Source organism: Pezoporus occidentalis, unplaced genomic scaffold, assembly GCF_034315485.1.
Source record: "Pezoporus occidentalis ecotype Australia unplaced genomic scaffold, CSIRO_AGI_Poc_V1 ctg45, whole genome shotgun sequence".
Taxonomy (NCBI): Eukaryota; Metazoa; Chordata; class Aves; order Psittaciformes; family Psittacidae; genus Pezoporus; species Pezoporus occidentalis.
This window is the reverse complement of record NW_026915780.1, coordinates 4,480,245-4,497,481: the sequence shown is the minus strand read 5'-3', so window position 1 is coordinate 4,497,481 and position 17,237 is coordinate 4,480,245. Positions and strand designations below refer to the sequence as shown.

The 17,237-nt window shown below is 41.5% G+C and overlaps 1 protein-coding gene across 2 annotated transcripts; it reads left to right on the top strand.

The window, feature by feature from the left end:
* The first annotated feature begins 1,446 nt into the window (after positions 1-1,446).
* GPR26 (G protein-coupled receptor 26) lies at positions 1,447-16,580 on the top strand. 2 transcript variants are annotated; one of them, XM_062635211.1, is made up of 3 exons: positions 1,447-2,543; positions 7,297-7,410; positions 14,821-16,580. In XM_062635211.1, exons 1-3 carry the CDS (start codon positions 1,876-1,878, stop codon positions 15,050-15,052), a joined length of 1,014 nt encoding a protein of 337 aa, XP_062491195.1. In that variant the 5' UTR covers positions 1,447-1,875; the 3' UTR covers positions 15,053-16,580. The 2 variants fall into 2 exon arrangements, with proteins under 2 accessions (XP_062491195.1, XP_062491196.1); XM_062635212.1 differs by lacking the exon at positions 7,297-7,410.
* Positions 16,581-17,237: the final 657 nt, after the last annotated feature.

Sequence of the window (17,237 nt, the reverse complement as noted above, 5' to 3'; positions counted from 1 at the left end):
TGCATCTTCTCTCTCATCTCCTCAGCCTGCCTCTCCTAAGAGGGTAAAGACTCCTCTCATTTAAAGGACTTTCCTCTAGGCTATTCTCATGTACCTTTGGACCACTGCCTCCGGAAAAGACTGGCAGACACCAGAGTCCTGCTTCTCATCCACCCCACATGAGAACATGTTTTGGAGACAGGGAGCTCACAGTTGTACCCCATTACACTGTCCCAGAGAGTCCCATCTGCCTTTCATGACAGTCTTCTGTCTCTGTTAGCCCTTTAAAGCCTGGTTTAAGAAAACAAAACACAAGTGGAAGAGAAAGGTCCTTCCTGTAGCATGCAATGCTCTGACATGGTGCAGGGTGACAGCTCTGCTACTGAGTGGCTGAACCGAAGTGCAATGAATAGCTGCTGGAAACCAAGCGTGCATGGTGCTGGAAAGGGCTGTGACACGGAGGAGAAATCCACCTCAGCATCTAGCCCTTGCACACGTGCAGAGGCACTTACTAAGCCACAATAGCTGTGCTGCAGGGTATCTTTTGCCTTGTTATTGTGCAGGGATTAAGGCTTGGCTGCCTTGATGAGAAAGCTGTCCCGATTGCTCACAAACTTGCAGCATTCCCAATGAAAACTGCTTTAAAGAGACAGGAAAGGCAAGCAGAAAACAGTTCCCACTCTGCCCTTTAAAACAAACTTGATTTTAACACTTAATTATGCGCAACACAGGCTCATTCCTATTTCCTTTGCCAAGCTGCTGCTTGGTTTTGATCTCGCAGGGCGCTCACCCTCACAGAGAAGGAGGCTTTGATTAGGAAGATGCGAAGGCTGCTGAGGAGGAGAAAGCCTGACTGAATAGCAAGACAAGCAGCACGTTGCTGCTTCTGCCACTCACCTGTTCTGTGCCCTTGGGCATGTGGCAGTGGCATTTGGGGCTTTGTTTTCCCTGTTTTTACAGGAGGAGGGGAGGCAATCGTTTTCCTCTTGCACATTGTGCTTGGAGACATAAGACTGCAAAGTGCTAAACTCGAGCAGTAAAAACATCCTGGTTAGCTTAATGACAGCTCCAGAGAAGTAGCAGAATGCATCCATTATTTTTCCCCTCATCTTTTTGAGCACAGCTAATGAAGAGAAACGAAAACCCCTTGCTGAGTGCAAGCAGCAACTGTGAGAGTGATGCACCGAGACGTAGGAAACACACTGGAGTGCAGGAATTCAGTTACACGGCTGTTTGCAAATTAATGGCTAAATCAATTAAATGAAAGCATGGGATTCTCTTGAGGAAAGTCTAGTCGCAAGGAGAAGGGGAGGGGTTGTGGGGTGGGGATGACATAATCACGTTTGCGAATCACCAGCAGTGTGCATGCTTTAATCCATTAATGGGGTTTTTATCTGTGATCATAAAAAGCAGGTTACATTCAGCCTGGAAGGGAGTGAGGGTTGGAGGAGAGGGGAGGGGAGAGAAAGAGCAAGAGACAGAGACAGAGAGAGAGCAAGAGAGAAGGGGAGCACAATTCACTCGGTGAATTGCTTGCGAGCTTGGGGCGGGTAATTAGGGATCTCAGGAGAGCAGTTTCTCAGAATAACCCTCTCTCCTTCCAATGGACCGAATGGAGACAGTGGTTCAGTCCTGCTGATATTTTTTAAGCCCTCCTCGCAGTTTGATGGGCATTCCCAGTGCTTTTGTGCACGTCTCGGGAAGCGTTGACGTGGAAAGGAGCAGCGAGGAGGGGGAGGTTGGAGACAAAAACTGCAGCTCTTCTAAAAATACGGAGGGCATGCAAGAGTGTGAGCAGGCTGGGGAGGAGGGCGAGGTGGGTGCACCTTGCACCATGTTCCCCGGGTGCCAGCGCGGAGCAGTTTCGGAGATGTCCCTCCTGTGACTGGACGCACCATGAGCATCTGGGAGGTGATCCTGGCTTTCGTGGTGGTGGTGCTGATGCTCGTGGCCCTGCTGGCCAACGTGCTGGTGCTGATGTGCTTCCTGTACAGCGCTGACATCCGCAAGCAGGTCCCAGGATTGTTCATCCTCAACCTCACCTTCTGCAACCTGTTGATGACTGTTTTGAACATGCCCCTGACCTTGGCTGGGATCATTTACAAGAGTCAACCGGGAGGAGATCAGATCTGCCACGCTGTGGGTTTCCTGGAGACTTTCCTCACCACGAACTCCATGTTGAGCATGGCAGCTTTGAGCATTGACAGGTGGATTGCTGTGGTCTTCCCTCTAAGTTATCACTCCAAAATGAGGTACAGAGATGCTGCTCTCATACTGAGCTACACGTGGTTGCACTCAGTGTCGTTCCCGATAGTGGCAGCTTCTCTCTCCTGGGTGGGTTTCCATCACCTCTATGCCTCCTGCACCCTGTACAACAAGAGACCAGAGGATAGGACACAGTTTGTGATTTTTACTGGGGTCTTTCACACCCTCAGCTTCCTCCTCTCCCTTATAGTCCTGTGTTTCACATATCTAAAAGTACTGAAGGTGGCACGGTTTCACTGTAAGCGGATTGACGTGATCACTATGCAGACCCTGGTGCTGCTTGTGGACATTCATCCCAGGTAAGGTGCCGGTGTGTTCAGCAAGTGAGACTCTTCGCTGCAGAGGAAGCAAGGACAGGGTTCGGTATGATGTTAAATACAGTCTGATTTGTGTCACAGCAGGGGATGGGGAGGGGGAGAAAGCAAGCATCCTTCTTGTCAGTTTCTATTCTGCATGTTTCCTTTACTTGTATTTGTTTTACCGGCTGCAGAAACAACTCTTTTTTGTGCTGATTAAGGGTTTGTTTGGGAGGCAGAGCAAACAAACAGGCAGTTTTGGCTGGGCATGCACTTCCCTTTGAGACAGTGATCAGATCACTGCCGTTTGTCTCCGAAGTTGATTTAACAGTTGATAGATTTGCATTTTTTGGCACTGTCAGCCCAAAATGCTGCTGGATCCCTAAGAAGGGGCAGGCAGAGGCTGCACATGTCCCTTCAGTTGGAATTCTGATGGGAAGCCGGGTGCTGTGTCCCACTCCTTCACCTGGCAGTTTCCCTATTGCCATGCTCTCTGTAACTTTATCTTTCCTGAAGGCAGAATTGTCAGGGAGTAACATCTGCAAAATGCATACACTCAAGTGCCTATGCTTACATCTAAGTGAGAGACTTCAGTAGTGATGTTAATACAACAAGCAAAGGGAAGTATAAAGTTCATTTCAAATTACAGTCTTTAAGCAAGCCCCTTGTGCCTAGACAGAGGAGGAGAAAAGTCTCTGGGGGCTGGGAGGATAAAGAGGTTGAAGGCAAGCTCCAAAGGAGAATGAATGTGTCCTGGATACTGTGCAAAGAGTCACGTCAGGGATTAGACCCAAACTATAAATCTTGCATGAATAGGTATGTCTGGATCTGGAAGGGATGCAGATTTGGTGTCTGATACAGGGGCAGAAGTCTGCCTGGAGCTAAGGAAAGCTGAGAGTAGTCAAAGAGGGCAGTCCCAAGCCAGACATCCCACCTGATCCCCCTTCGATGTCCTTTGCTCTGCAAGCTGGAGGCAAACAGCAGCTCTCTCCATTAGCAGGGAGCAGGGCTTCAGGACTGAAAGCAATGTGGCTGTCCTCAAAAAAAGGTCATAATTTGGGGATTCCTAAGCCCAAGACAAATAAATCTGAAAGGATCAGGGCAGGACAGCACACTGTTAGAGGAACAGGAACATTTGGTCAGAATTCTCCACTTAAGCTGTTTGATCTTGCTCTTGACCAAGTATGCAGAGCAGAACTTTGGGCAACTCCTATAACTGTTCTTGAGAAACACATGTATAAATCTTCCCTTATTCGCCAAGTCACATAGAGGAAAAAACACCCTCCTGCCCTACGTGCTGTCTGGTTGCTAAACTGTGCCTCAACTGGCCTTAGCTCCTGCACGCACTGTGAGATGTGGTGGTTACTCCCCGACAGTGCCATAAACCTACCAGGGCTATTTGAAATAGCAATCGTTGTGCCTAATGCTTAAAGTATGCTTGGACTGCACAGCAAAGTTTAGGAAAAGGACAAAGATCCCAGTGCTGTTTCCCCTCCTCTGCATTTTTTCTGGTCTAGGTTAACTTGAGGATGTGTGCAGTCATTGCACAGAGGGGTGGATTCAATGGGGCTGTGGGAATAATATCTCCTTTCTTCAGAGGAGGTGAATAACCTGTAGTGCTAACTCTTATTTATCTGTCACATCAGGTTATTCTAATGCTTCTCTCTAAGAAAGGAGTTTTAGCTTCCTTTTTAGATTGCATAACTGGTGGCTGATATGGTCTATGGTGATGTTGCCTTAACTGGGACAACTACCGCCACTGAAAGGGCTAGACCTCAGATAGCCTTCCCTGCTGTGAGAGCTACACAAAAAGCTGAAGGTCTCCTGGAGAAGTCAGTGATGTTCATAAAGCCCTGACACAGCAACAGCATCATTTGAATTACAGAAGTGATATATATATATGTACAGGCGTTTTCACTGTTTACCATAGTACCTAACAGCATAGACATGGGTGCTGGGAGAATTCGCATGAGAGAACTAAGTTTGCAATCCCACCTTAGACTACCCTGACTTCTCTGGCTTTTCACACTGTCTAGTTTCAAGGCTGAGAAATGTGTACAGACAATTTTCTGCTTCCTATGACTCAGAATCCACCCGCAAGGGGGTCCAGCGACAGGCATTATGACAGATGGCTTCATTACCTGTGACTTGGAAAGACATGAGTGATCTTCTGAAGATTATTCAAGATGAGTACAAAGGAAGCGTCTAAATACCACACAGATTTATGTGAATGTTGAGGGCACGTGCCCTTTCGAGTTAGCTTAGGCGTTTTTACTGGATACTGCTTCTTTCTTGACTTTGCTCTTAAGACCAAGATATCTTAGGCATTGTGAGAGTTTGGGCAAGATCCCACTTAAGTGCTTAACCCATGTGTTTCTTCACTCAAATTATCTATACTATCTTTTTTTGTGTATTCAGCTCTATGCATCTTTAAGGTCCAGTATCTCATAAATGTTGTTTAAAATACCAAACCTTCAAAGGGATATTTCCAAGATTTCCTAAGATATCAAGATCTTTAAACAAAAGCTTAGTCAATAATCCACTTCTGTTGCTAGTGTCACTGCTGGAACTCATATGTATGTTCTTATCTTAGTGCATGAAAGTGTGTGCAAAAGCAGAGTACTCATCTGCGTACATTGTCTATGTGAAGAAGTGAGATAAAATACCTTCCCCTGTGATGTGGTATTTATTAGCTACACCTGGAAAGGCTGAACAAAAGAAACTGGTTGAAGCGTACCAGGACTTCCCAAGTCATGTGTGAGCTCCAGGACTGAAAGACAGTTTTCTATGTGCCAGGAAGGAAAAGATGTTACTGGAGAAACTGTTAGAGACAAAAACCATGCCACCTTTACACCCTAACACCCCCCCAGTTTAACCTACTTTGGGGATTGCTTTTCCTACATCACTGTGTGTCTGGGATACTATGAATTTAATAACACACGACTTAGGTTAAGCTGTCAAAGATCATCTGTCTGCACCTAAAAATACTCCAAGTTCTCTAGCTCTTGCAGAACTGAGAGTACATAGGTTCTCTGGAAAAGGTGGATTTTTTTTTCCTTCTGAGCTGTCATTTCTAGCTGCAAATAACTGAGACGCAGAACATGTAACACATTTAGATGTGTTTTCATTCTACTTACGCATATTCTTTGACAGGAAGACAATTTGCTATTTCTAGGAGAACAAACTTTTCCTCCAGAATTTATTTCATTTTGCATACCATGATAACAGCTCCGGGTACTGACAATGTATACCATTATATACCATATATAAAACAGAGCAAAGGAAATACATTTTCCCTACCAGAAACAAAAAGTAATACAAGACTCATTGCCACAGAAATCACTGAAGCACACTGAGATCCTCTGGACATAACATGTTTAGATGATCAAACATATGTAGATAGAGCAAATAACGTAAGAGTGTGGCCATAAATCTCTTAGCTATTAATATATGTAAGTGTGGAATCTGACAATGACTCATCAGTTATAAAATTTATAATGAAAACAGAGATATTGATGCTAAGCAGTTACAAAATGCAGCACATGGGCCAGACCATTCAGTTTGCCCAAGGTGTGATTGTGTTACCACCAGACTTATGCAATGAGTCATCATGTAGCAGTGTTATGTGCGTAGACAGGGGTTTCAGGACTCAGTCTGGCTTTGGTTTTGCCCTTTCCCAAAGGGGTTTGTTCAGGTACAGATGGCCCTGGTGCTCTGGGAGATACAACCAGTGCTGCCCATCCAATCTAACCATCTGGTGAAGAGAGTAACTCATCCATTTCCCTCAAAAGGCACAAAAAGCACAGGAGTTACACAAGCAGGTAGAGATGGAGGATGGGATTTGATCTTATTACTCTGTTAGTAAGCTAATATGCTGATTCCAAAGGAGAGTTCCTGCAGTGAAAGTGTGACCTCAGCTCCTGCTCCAATCACCTAGCTGGCACACCAAAGGCCTTACCAGCTTTTCTGATGCCCTGGTGAGATCACCGGGAAAACCAAAAGAGAAACTCTTGTCCTAAAATGCCACAGGTAGCAAAAAATCCCAGGGGGTGACTAATTTGTATCTGTTTAGTTGGGCATCAAGCCTGGTGTGAGGTGAGCAATCACAATATCACAGCGCTGTGGATTTGTTATATGATTCCCAGCTTTGCAGAGCATTCAGCACAGGCAGAGCACAAAAGATTTATGGCCACACAGTTCACAGCTATGGGACACAGCGATTGCTCCAACATTGGGCTGAATGTTGAGAGCATGATTTTTCCCTGTTATTATTTCATTGTGTTTTATTGCTTATCTTGCTTGGAGGTTTCCCCTATATGAGGCAGTGATGTTGGAATTGCTGTTTCTAGGGAAGTAGCATGCTGCCTACCCCACTCTGGATATTTTCCAAGTCTCTGAATAACATGAGGCAAACTCTGGGTTCAAAAGAGTGCTTACAGTAATTCAAAAAGGAGCTGTAACTGAATTCAAGGCTGAATTCCACCACTTTCACTATATATAAACCTATATGACGGGGGTGTGTGCATATGAATGTATAATCATGTATTTCTCAGTGATTGTTTTTGGAGAGTAGGATGATCATACGATGAATTAATACTTGGTATTGCCCCACATAAATGCAGTGCACGTGGTATTGACTTCTGTGATTACAATAGTTCCTGGAAAGAGTGATTTCCATCGTTCCATAAGTAAAGCCATTAAAATCTGCTACCTGATATCATGATTCATGTTCTTGTTTGTGTTGAATGTCACGCAGCGTAAGAGAGCGTTGTCTAGAAGAACAAAAGAGGAGGAGGCAGCGAGCAACAAAGAAAATAAGTACCTTTATCGGTACTTTCATACTTTGTTTTGCACCTTATGTAATTACGAGGTAAGTGTGAACCTACATACTGGAAAAGAGTACTGAGATGCACTCTTAGCTCAGAGAAGTAGGGCACTCTGAGCCAGGATATGATTCAAGTCTCCTGTAAAAATGTGCACTGTTTCAACTCTTATGACAGAGACTGCATTTACTGAGCTAAAAAAGCCCTATATAAAACGCCATAATGCTTATGTGATCCACTCCTGATGCTGTCCGTGGACCAAACTCTGTCCCATCAACCCAGTCAATGTGTTGGTTGCATGGGAGTAATCTAATTTAGGAAGTCAGCCCATGGGATTTTGCGGGCTTTCTTCAGATTCCCACCCTGGTTCAGGGAGAGATACTTGTCTGAGTAGGTCAGACTGTAAAACTCTGGTCAACAAGATCCAACTGAGGTGAGAACATGGTCCACAGACTTAAATGATAGTTTTGTCTGGCTGGATAGAGTTTATTAGCCATAAACATCAAATATCAAAGCTGTTCTGTTATACAGCTAAAGAAAAATCCTGTGATTTATGGTCAGATGTCTATCTATCTCCTAGTTTATCTTTGGGAATGGCTCCTGTGGGAAACACAAAATTACTCCTATGAAACATAAAGTATTGGAAAGTGAGTATATCCAGAAAAGTGTTATCTAGTTGTTGAAGAAAATTTACAACTTGAATTCCTTATTAAAAGACTCTGGAAAAACTGAAATGCTGCTATGCAGAATGGAGAAAGAAAAGAATATTTTTAAAGTATCTCCTATTCTAATGCTATCAAATAGAAATTATTGGGCTGACTTCAGCCAAACTCAGATCCATCATAAATAATCATTAAAAAAGCTGAATTAAGACTTCATAAAAGTGGGCATGTGCCAACCCCAAGTCTTTCCAATTCAGCATAATATCTTGAATTTCTATTTCTAACAAAACTGCTCACAAGAAGGTATTGCAATCTCCTGGTAAAAACAGAAACCTGCATGTCACATTGGTTTTATGTTCATGATAATAATAGGTAATTGATTCATGCTGTTTATTTGTAACAATGTTGCAAACACATTTGTAACAGTGTTACTAGATTTACCTTCACTTTCACTTAGTAGTCACAAAAAAGCACTGTACCACACACTCTAAGGGAGTATGAGAGGATTTGTAATTATGGACACTTAAGCTTAGTTCTCAGGGTATAAGATATTGAAGTATTTGTCGCTTTGCAAATGGTTAATTTTCATTTTATGCTGGGTCTCTGAACTTAATGAGAATCGTCACAGTCCCAGAATAGCTGGCAGCTTCATCCTGAGTGATGCCGAGTGCTCTAACCAGAACTGTCAGAAGTATTTTTGTGCTCCTCCATAGGCATCTCAGCCCAGCAAACAGGCACCACCTCCTTCACCTTCTCTTAACTCTGTGGAATCCTAATTTGCTTCCCAGTAAACTTAAGATACAGAAGAGGGGTTAGAAAAATCCTTAGCCTCCTCCCTTTAGTCCATACAAGGGCTGTTTAAATATTCCCCTTCAGTCTGTTGAGGACTGATAGCTTTGCCAGAGAGAGCAATGATGAGAAGAGTCAAAATATAGCTTTCTGAACGCATGAAGATGCTTGCCTGCACAGGGATAGACTTGGACACTTGTCAGGCAGGGTAAAGGCTATCATGTCCCTGGACTTTTCAGTTCTGAAACATCAGGGGGATTCTGCTCAACAAGCTACAGGGAATTATGGAATCCTACAATTCTAGAATGGTTTTGGTTGAAATGGACCTTGAAGCTTGTCCAGTCCCAGCCCCTGCCACGGGCAGGGACACCTTCCACTAGAGCAGCTTGCTCCAAGCCCTGTCCAGCCTGGCCTTGAACACTGCCAGAGGTGGGAATTCCCTCTTTAGCTACTTGAGAGACTTTGCTGGACACTATACTGTTCTAGGACTTCCCTATGCCTCACAAGTATAGCTGAGGGTGCTGAAGTGAAGGGGACTAGGAGGCTTTTGAGCTTAATTATGTAATCAAGTATTATCTTCTGGACCAAGGCCAGTGCTTTGTAGGTAGAGGCAGAGATGGGGGCAGTCAATCAGTTCAAGGCAGTGAACAGAAGACAGTTGATGAAGTCTGTTGCTCAGCTTCTCATTTGGACAGCAATAATCTTAAATTAAATGTGCTTTTAAGTACTTCGTGTACTGAGGTGTGAAAGCAGCAAATCAAAGCTTTTATTATAAAACATCTTTCTGCTTCCACACTAAAAACTAAGAGTTGTCTCTAGCAGTTCCATGAACCGGTCACAGAGTTGTGCTAATAACCCTAATCAGATAAATTCTTCTCTAGATAAACCAGAGTTTTTCAGATTACATTAAGGTAAAAATCAGTTTAAGCTCCTCTTTTATCAAGAAAATGCCCTCCTAATTAGTTCAGTAGCTGATTCTTTTTGCTTCAGTGTTTCCACTGTACCTATATGACAGTTGTATTATCCCATAGTAAATATTTTTAGGCATAGCTTGTTTCTTGGTTTGTAAATATTCTATTAGCATACATCTCTTCTTTTGCTATATTTATCATTATGCAATTCAATAACGTTGTTCAAAACACTTTCTGCAAGGAGCTTTTGCATAAGAAAACTTAAAGTAAGTCATACCAATTTCTAATATTCATTTCCAACTCCAGGTATTTCATATTGAAATACAGAACTTTGCATATGGAAGTTAATAAGTGCTGTCAATGTGTGAGGAAATGGGCCTTGAATTAAAAATCCTGAAGTAATAGCAGAAAGACATTCATAACCCCAGTCCTCAGGTTACAGAGGAGGATGGTGGAACAGGCAGATTAATGTTCTCTTTATCATCTCTGGGGGACAAGGATAAGCAAACTGCAACTATGCTTTTAAACTGATTGCCTGCCTTCTGCATGCAGATCTTGCTCAGGCTTAAGAATTCTTCTGCAAGTTTTGTTCCTGCCTGTCTGTGCATATAAATGCATGATTTTCCTATGCAATCATCTTAGGTTGACACATCTGAAGAAAGAGGCCTTCGGGTCAAAAGCTTCAGCTGATGTTAGGTAATTTTCCTCCTGGGTGGAAAAATCTTTTGGTACAAGCTGGCCAGTCCTGTTTGCTGCCCTCATAGCTCTGTGCTGGGAGATGGTTCTTGCAGCTGTGGGGAACAGGAACGACTGAAAGCAATGGTTTGCAGAATTTGCAGTTCTTGCTACAGGAGTCCAAAACTGGTACTGCTTCCTCCCAGAAGCTGTCTGGTTGTAATACGTGCATCACTTCAGACACAAAACTGGCTCAGAGTAAATGAGGTAATGATAATTGTGATGCCATTTTTTGTATTAGGAAACAATTACTAAAATAGGGCTTTCTCACTAGCAAGACAACATACAAAGAATTCAGCCTACCAAGCAATAAAGTGAAAATAAAGTAAAATAAACATCAAGATAGAACTCATGCTCAGCTTATTCATAACAATAGCACAATAGAAACAAATAAAAGTATAATCCTGATACTATGGGACTTGTGTGGAGACAAAAAGAATCTGAAATATGACAGAAATATTAGGAATGCAAGAGCTGATACAAATCCTTAAGGAAAAGACTGTGTTTTTTCTTGTGAGAACTACATCATCTACCAGCTCCAAATACGCTGCCAGCTTTGTTTCGCTCCTGAACAACAAGTATTTTAGATTAAGACTGGTTTATCCATAGTTTTCTCTGTAACTCAGTTAAGTTCTCGGGTTTATGTAATACATAACAGATATCTTGCAGTTGTAGGAGCCTTCAAGCTGGACACGTACATGGTCATGAAAACATTTTACTGTAGTGATTAACTTCATGTGTATATAAAGGGTTTTCAGTGTGTATTATCTGCATCAGAGATCAAAGTATCAAATATCACAGCAAAACATCTTCTAGTTTTGAAATAAAAAGATATTGAAGATCAGAAGGTAGAAGAGTGGCTTATGGAAGCAAGATAGGAACTGATGTAGCTGATACTCTAGAATTTAATTTACAGGTAGCACTGAAATATTAATGCTCCTTCACTGAAAATGTCTTCTTTCTAGCTGAAACATTTCAAGAATATTGAAGCTATGCATGTAATTTCCTTCATAAATGAGAAACAAAACCCTCTTTCAGAGGCAATAAAGTATGGGACGTGCCTTGAAAGACTGAAATTTAATTGTTTGTGCAGAAAATAGAATTGCACAAATTCTGTATTTGCTTCTTGATATCTGCAAACATAATTTACCATCAAAAATAATGCACAAGAATTGTGAAATGTGTAAATATCAAGGATACTTTAGGAATGTAATCAAGGAAGATATTTCAAAGTCTGTTGGTTAAAGTGTAGGCTTAGCTGATCACTCAGTGAAGGTAAAATTAGTAAGTCTAGGCTTGCAACTCTATTTGATATGCTTTAAATGGAGATTGTCAACATCTTGTAGAGCTGACTGACAGAGACTCAGACATAAATCTGTCATATTTTGGTCATTTGAGTCATCCACTGGATTTAATTGAATTCGATCAAATTCACATCTGTAAAACGTTCAGTAAAAAGTAAATCAACCCGATGAAATTTAACACAACGAAACTCAAAATACAAAGAAGGCATTGAATATATGAAGTGAAGAATCACAAAGATGGCTCATGGTAGATTACAAAGTAAATATGACTCAGTAGATGATTAATTTCCAAATAGTAAATTCTCGTTTTCAAGCATAACAATGTGGGTGTCAGAGGGTACATTTTATTAAACAAGAGAGAACACACCAAACGAGACCACCTGGCAGTGTGAGCAAATGACAATTACGTCTGGGTTTCGATCCTACTTTGCAAGAAAGATATCAGCCAGGAGATGCAAGGAAAGGTTGAAAGAACGACATCATTTTTTTGGTGTAGATGAAAGAGAGATAAATGGACAGATGGACATTCTTTGGTATCTCAAAGCTGCTTACGGTGAGAAGCTGACACAAGTGGTACTAGTGGAGGGGCAAGAGCAATTCCCAACTGTTTTCATGTAACATAACCTCATCACCTCAGATGTTTCACACATCTGTGAGTCCAAAGAGTGTTTTGGCTAATGTCACCACCCCTAAAAGCATCATCTTACGGGTGCACATCATTTCCAATGAAAGTGATACACAATGTGAATAAATTGCTAGCACAAAATGCGCACAACTATGCTCAGTATTAGAATTACCAATACTGTGACAGTGGCTTAAGCCCCAGCACTAGGTGCAGACCATGGTGCTAAGCCCAACACACATATCTAGGGAGATACAGAGCTTTTGCCTTGGAGTTTGCAGTCTAGGCAAACTAGAATGGGGAGAGAAGACAGAATCTTGGAGTCAGTGCTGTAACAAATTAAGGCTCCTTAGTCCCACTTTCATGCTCAAATGATGGTCAAATGGTCTCATGCTCAAATGCCATCTGCTCAGATGGCAGACCATGCCATCTGCCAGTGCTATTTTAAACAACATGATGTAGTGAAAGTTTATGGAATGGGAACAAAATGACTAAGGAAAAAATCCTCATCCCTAAACTGCTTGAAGTACCAACACTATTGCCATTGCTGCTGCAGGAATGGTGCTGCAGAATGCACCTTGGATATGGTGCTTTGTCTGAAGACACATTAGCAATTGAAGTATTTTCCAGGCTGGTTTGACAGCACCTTCTCCTGGAGACTGTTTCAGCAAAGGTCTTATTTGCCCTTGCATAGTGGGGCTCTATAGCAGCACATGCAGCTGTTTGTCCTCTAGAAGAATCAATAGTTTCTCAGCAGCTGTAGAGGCATATTGAACAGAACTGCCCTTCAGTGTTGCTCAAAGACATGGAGAGAGAAAACCTTGCGGAGATATCAGTATTTCACTGTTAAATATACTCTATCCTAGTACAAAGTGATCTCTCTGTGTTAGAGCAGTATGAGGAATACATAAAGCTCTTCCTTCTCTCCCTCCATCCCCTAATGAGTTAAAAGTTTTGCCTTGCTGTATTTGTTGCAAATGTAAATGTTTGGCCTTTAAAAGTATGTTTTAAATTCAAGATATATTATGCCATCTCTCAAAGATGCATTTTCCTTCCTTGTGTGCTTTTCCTATGACCCAGACAAAGTGTTTAAAGGATCAAACTCTCTCTCTAGGAGCTGGACTGGCTAAGAAAGCCAGAGAGCACTGGTGATGGTGTTTCTCGAATGCTGACGTGGGGACCTAGAACCACAAGTTCAGACTAGATACTTGATTTTTAGACAGCTAATGGAAGGGGAATATGATTCCCATAAGACCAAGCAATGGCACTTGGTGTCCTGACCTCAGACTTTAGCCGTCAAAGTGTGGTTTTGCATCAGTATTTCAAAAATCATGTTAGGTTATACAGAAATAACTTTATAAAATACTTGTGGTTAAATTTGGTGTGCATGATGGATTCAGTGGTGACACTAAGTGTGAAAGTCATCAGGAAGCATATCTGGGGAGATGATATTCCTGTCATTCCCTTTAGAGCTATATTAAGTCTGTGATGAACTTCAGCTGCCAGAAATGTGATCTTATGGCACACACTAGAAAAATACACAAAAAGCATTAAATAAAGTAAATATATAATGAAGTGAAATGTTACTGTCTAACAAGAAATCTTTTTAGGACTGAAAACCATGGAGTCACTACAGAAAGTAACACACATTGTCTGTATGGATAAATTTGGCACAGAGCCTAAAAGTGTAATGGTTGAGGATATGTTATGGAGGAAATGATTTTGAGTAGATGCTGTGTGACCTATTTCATCAGCAGTAAACTTTCTGTGAAGTGTTGACCAGCTTATCTCAGAGTATTTATGATCCCCACAGTGGTGTTCACCAGGCAGTACAAATAGGGCTAGGGTACAGTAGCCTGCAGAGAAGGGTGCTCCTTTATCAAATTCCTTGATGGCCGGAGTGAGACAGACGAGTTGAAAACCCAGCTCTACATCAGAGATCTGTACTCAAGATTTAGACTCCAAAAGGCATATTCTAATAGCAAATAAATGGGATCTTTTGAAGACTGTTTCATATCCTGATGGAGTTATTCCATTTTGCACTAAATTCTTTCAAGAATTCAACATTTATTGAGGAAAATGAGTAAGAGAACCTGGTAGGAGGTAACACATCCAAGGTCTGCTTCCAGGCTCAGTAAAGGTACAGTTAAACATACAGCCAAGGATGTCTTGAAGTTTGGAGGCCAAGACACTCTGATAGGAGGTGTGTAGTCCCATCCATAGGAAATAGACTTCAAGTTTACATTTGCAGTGTTAGAAATGTATAAGTGAAGGACTACATTTTCATTTTCATGAGTATGCCATTCTTTTGTTTTCTTGCAGCTTTCCAGGAATAAATTGGTGTTTGGGGGGGGGTGTCTTTGCCTTACAGTTGTGCTGTTGTTCCACATTTTTAATGTGAACATTCACTCTTTTAACCTTCCTGTTTCCACAGACTTGTTGAATTATCCTCTGTGGTCCACATCAACTCCCACTGGGGAATCATTTCCAAGTGCTTAGCTTACAGCAAAGCTGTTTCAGACCCTTTTGTGTACTCTTTGCTACGGCATCAGTACAAGAAGACATGGAAAGACATCATAAACAAGATCCTCAAAAGAAGCTCCATCAATTCCTCTGCCCTCACAAGCGAATCGCACAATAGGAATATATTGCAGCTGAACGAATGAGGAGCCTGGTATGGGACCTACAAGACACATAAAATGATATATAGGAAACAAAAGTAACTGGCCTATCCCTAGTATCCTCAGCTGTCAAGGTTTCGGAAGGCAGTCCTGGACAGGTTGAAGCCCAGCCCATGTTTGTCGAGAAGCCCATGTAGCATCTAAGGGAGGCAGGCTGCTTTGTACCTCCTGCCTCCGACTAAAAGAGTGTTATTGATCTGTGGTCCTGCAGGCTTCACTAATACAAATCTCCCATTGATCTCCATCAGCAGTTACACATACATATAGGGGAAAATCTAGTCTTCAACAGAAGGACTCATGACAGTAATGGGAGCAAACTAGTGCCATCATAAGTTTATTCTAAAAAGCCACAGAGGGATATTTGTGCTGCATTTTTCACTGGCTGCAGGTAACACTCCCTCCAATGGGGATGCCAACCTGCCTTTACAAAAACCACCCCAACCTGGTTCTTTGAGTAGGTCGTGTATAGAAAACCTCTTAACAGGAAAAGCTTAATAGAAATACCTTTACCTAGATACTCATTGTGCCCAAAGCATCTTTCAAACTCTTCTAATACACAGTTTTTGAACAATCCTGTAGAATTGAAGGAAGAAAAAAATCACTTTGAAGTACTCTATGGCTGGATTCAGCCCTGTCTTCTCTAAGTTTTTCAAGTAATATTTCCACAGAATACCGTTAGTTTTCTCCCTATTAAATTACAGCAAAATAGAAATGGTAGACAGGATGGAAAGGTCACGATGCCTCCTGCATACCTTCTAGTATATCTGAGCTACAGAGAGATGGATTTTGCTTGATGCTGGAGAATGGGGCCCTGGGCCCAAGGGAAAAAATACCCCAAAGCACCAATCCTCTCAGAACCACCCACCAAACAACAAACCTACCAAAATACCCCCAAAATTGCTTTTTCTAATATCATTAATCATGGTTATTTTACCTACAGATATGTTACTTAAAGGAAAGATGAGCCTAAAGCTGAGTTTAAAAGTATAATTTCTAAACCAAATAGAGTAAAAATAATAGACCCCCCCCCCCCCATGAGTGCAGCCAATCTGAATCTACATCTCAACATGCAAATCTCAGAAGTTTTCAGTATAGACCTTTATAGCTGTAGACTACAGCTATGCACAGTAATGTTACTAACGTTTACTATACCTCCAGTTCAGCCTACAGCTAATATAGGCTTCAATACCAGTAAAATTTTGAAAACCAGACCAATCCTACATGTCACCCTTCCTCAGACACCACCACTGTATCTTAATTTTTGCAAACATGATTTAGTTCATTGGAAGTACAACTACAGCTAGTAGATGGCTTCACAACTGTCATGTAGACGCGATGCTGAAGCCACCCTTTGGTGTCTAATAGAGAGTTACTTTCCTGGGTAATTTTCAGTGACTTCTCTCTCAATTCAGTGAGCACACTATGAAATGAGACAGCTTTTGAAGTGTTTTTTTATTAATTAAATTGGAAAATATCAAGATCAATAATGACTCAGGCTTTATTTCTGTTGTTCTGATTTCTGAAACAATTGGAAACAAAGTTTTTTTCCTCATAAACTCTTAAAATTTTTTTCAGATCCAGAACTACTCATTTCAAATGCTTTATATCTTGATAAGCAAAAGACTTAGTACCAAATCTGACCTTAATTCTGCACATTTTTCTACAGAAAGTGACATAAATTCCAAAAGACAACAGCAAGTTAACATCAGAAATCAAATGAATTTTTGATGAATAGGTCAAGAAAGCTGCTGTCCAGTGGCCATAAAAAAAAGAGTTTCTTCAGTGAGGGTAAATACATGCCCAGATTTTGAATAGTCTTGGTCAATCATGCATGCAATGACAGCTTAAATAATAGCTGATATAACTGAATATTCTTGCTTATATTTTTCATGTTAAGAAAAGATGATCTGCATCATATTGAGAAAATAAGGACCTCAGTACTAAAAAACACGGGATTACATTTTAGTTATTACCTCCCGTGTCCCCCAGGCAAAGGGCACTGATGCCTACAGCTCTGCACAATCCCTGACAGCAAAGGTTAATGAGATAAAATAGTACATTCCCTGTCACTCATTTCAAATTATCAATATCAGTCAGTTTGCAAACATTAGCATGCTCCATTTGGCAAACTCTACCATGAATAGAAGTCTTTGATAGAACAGACATTATG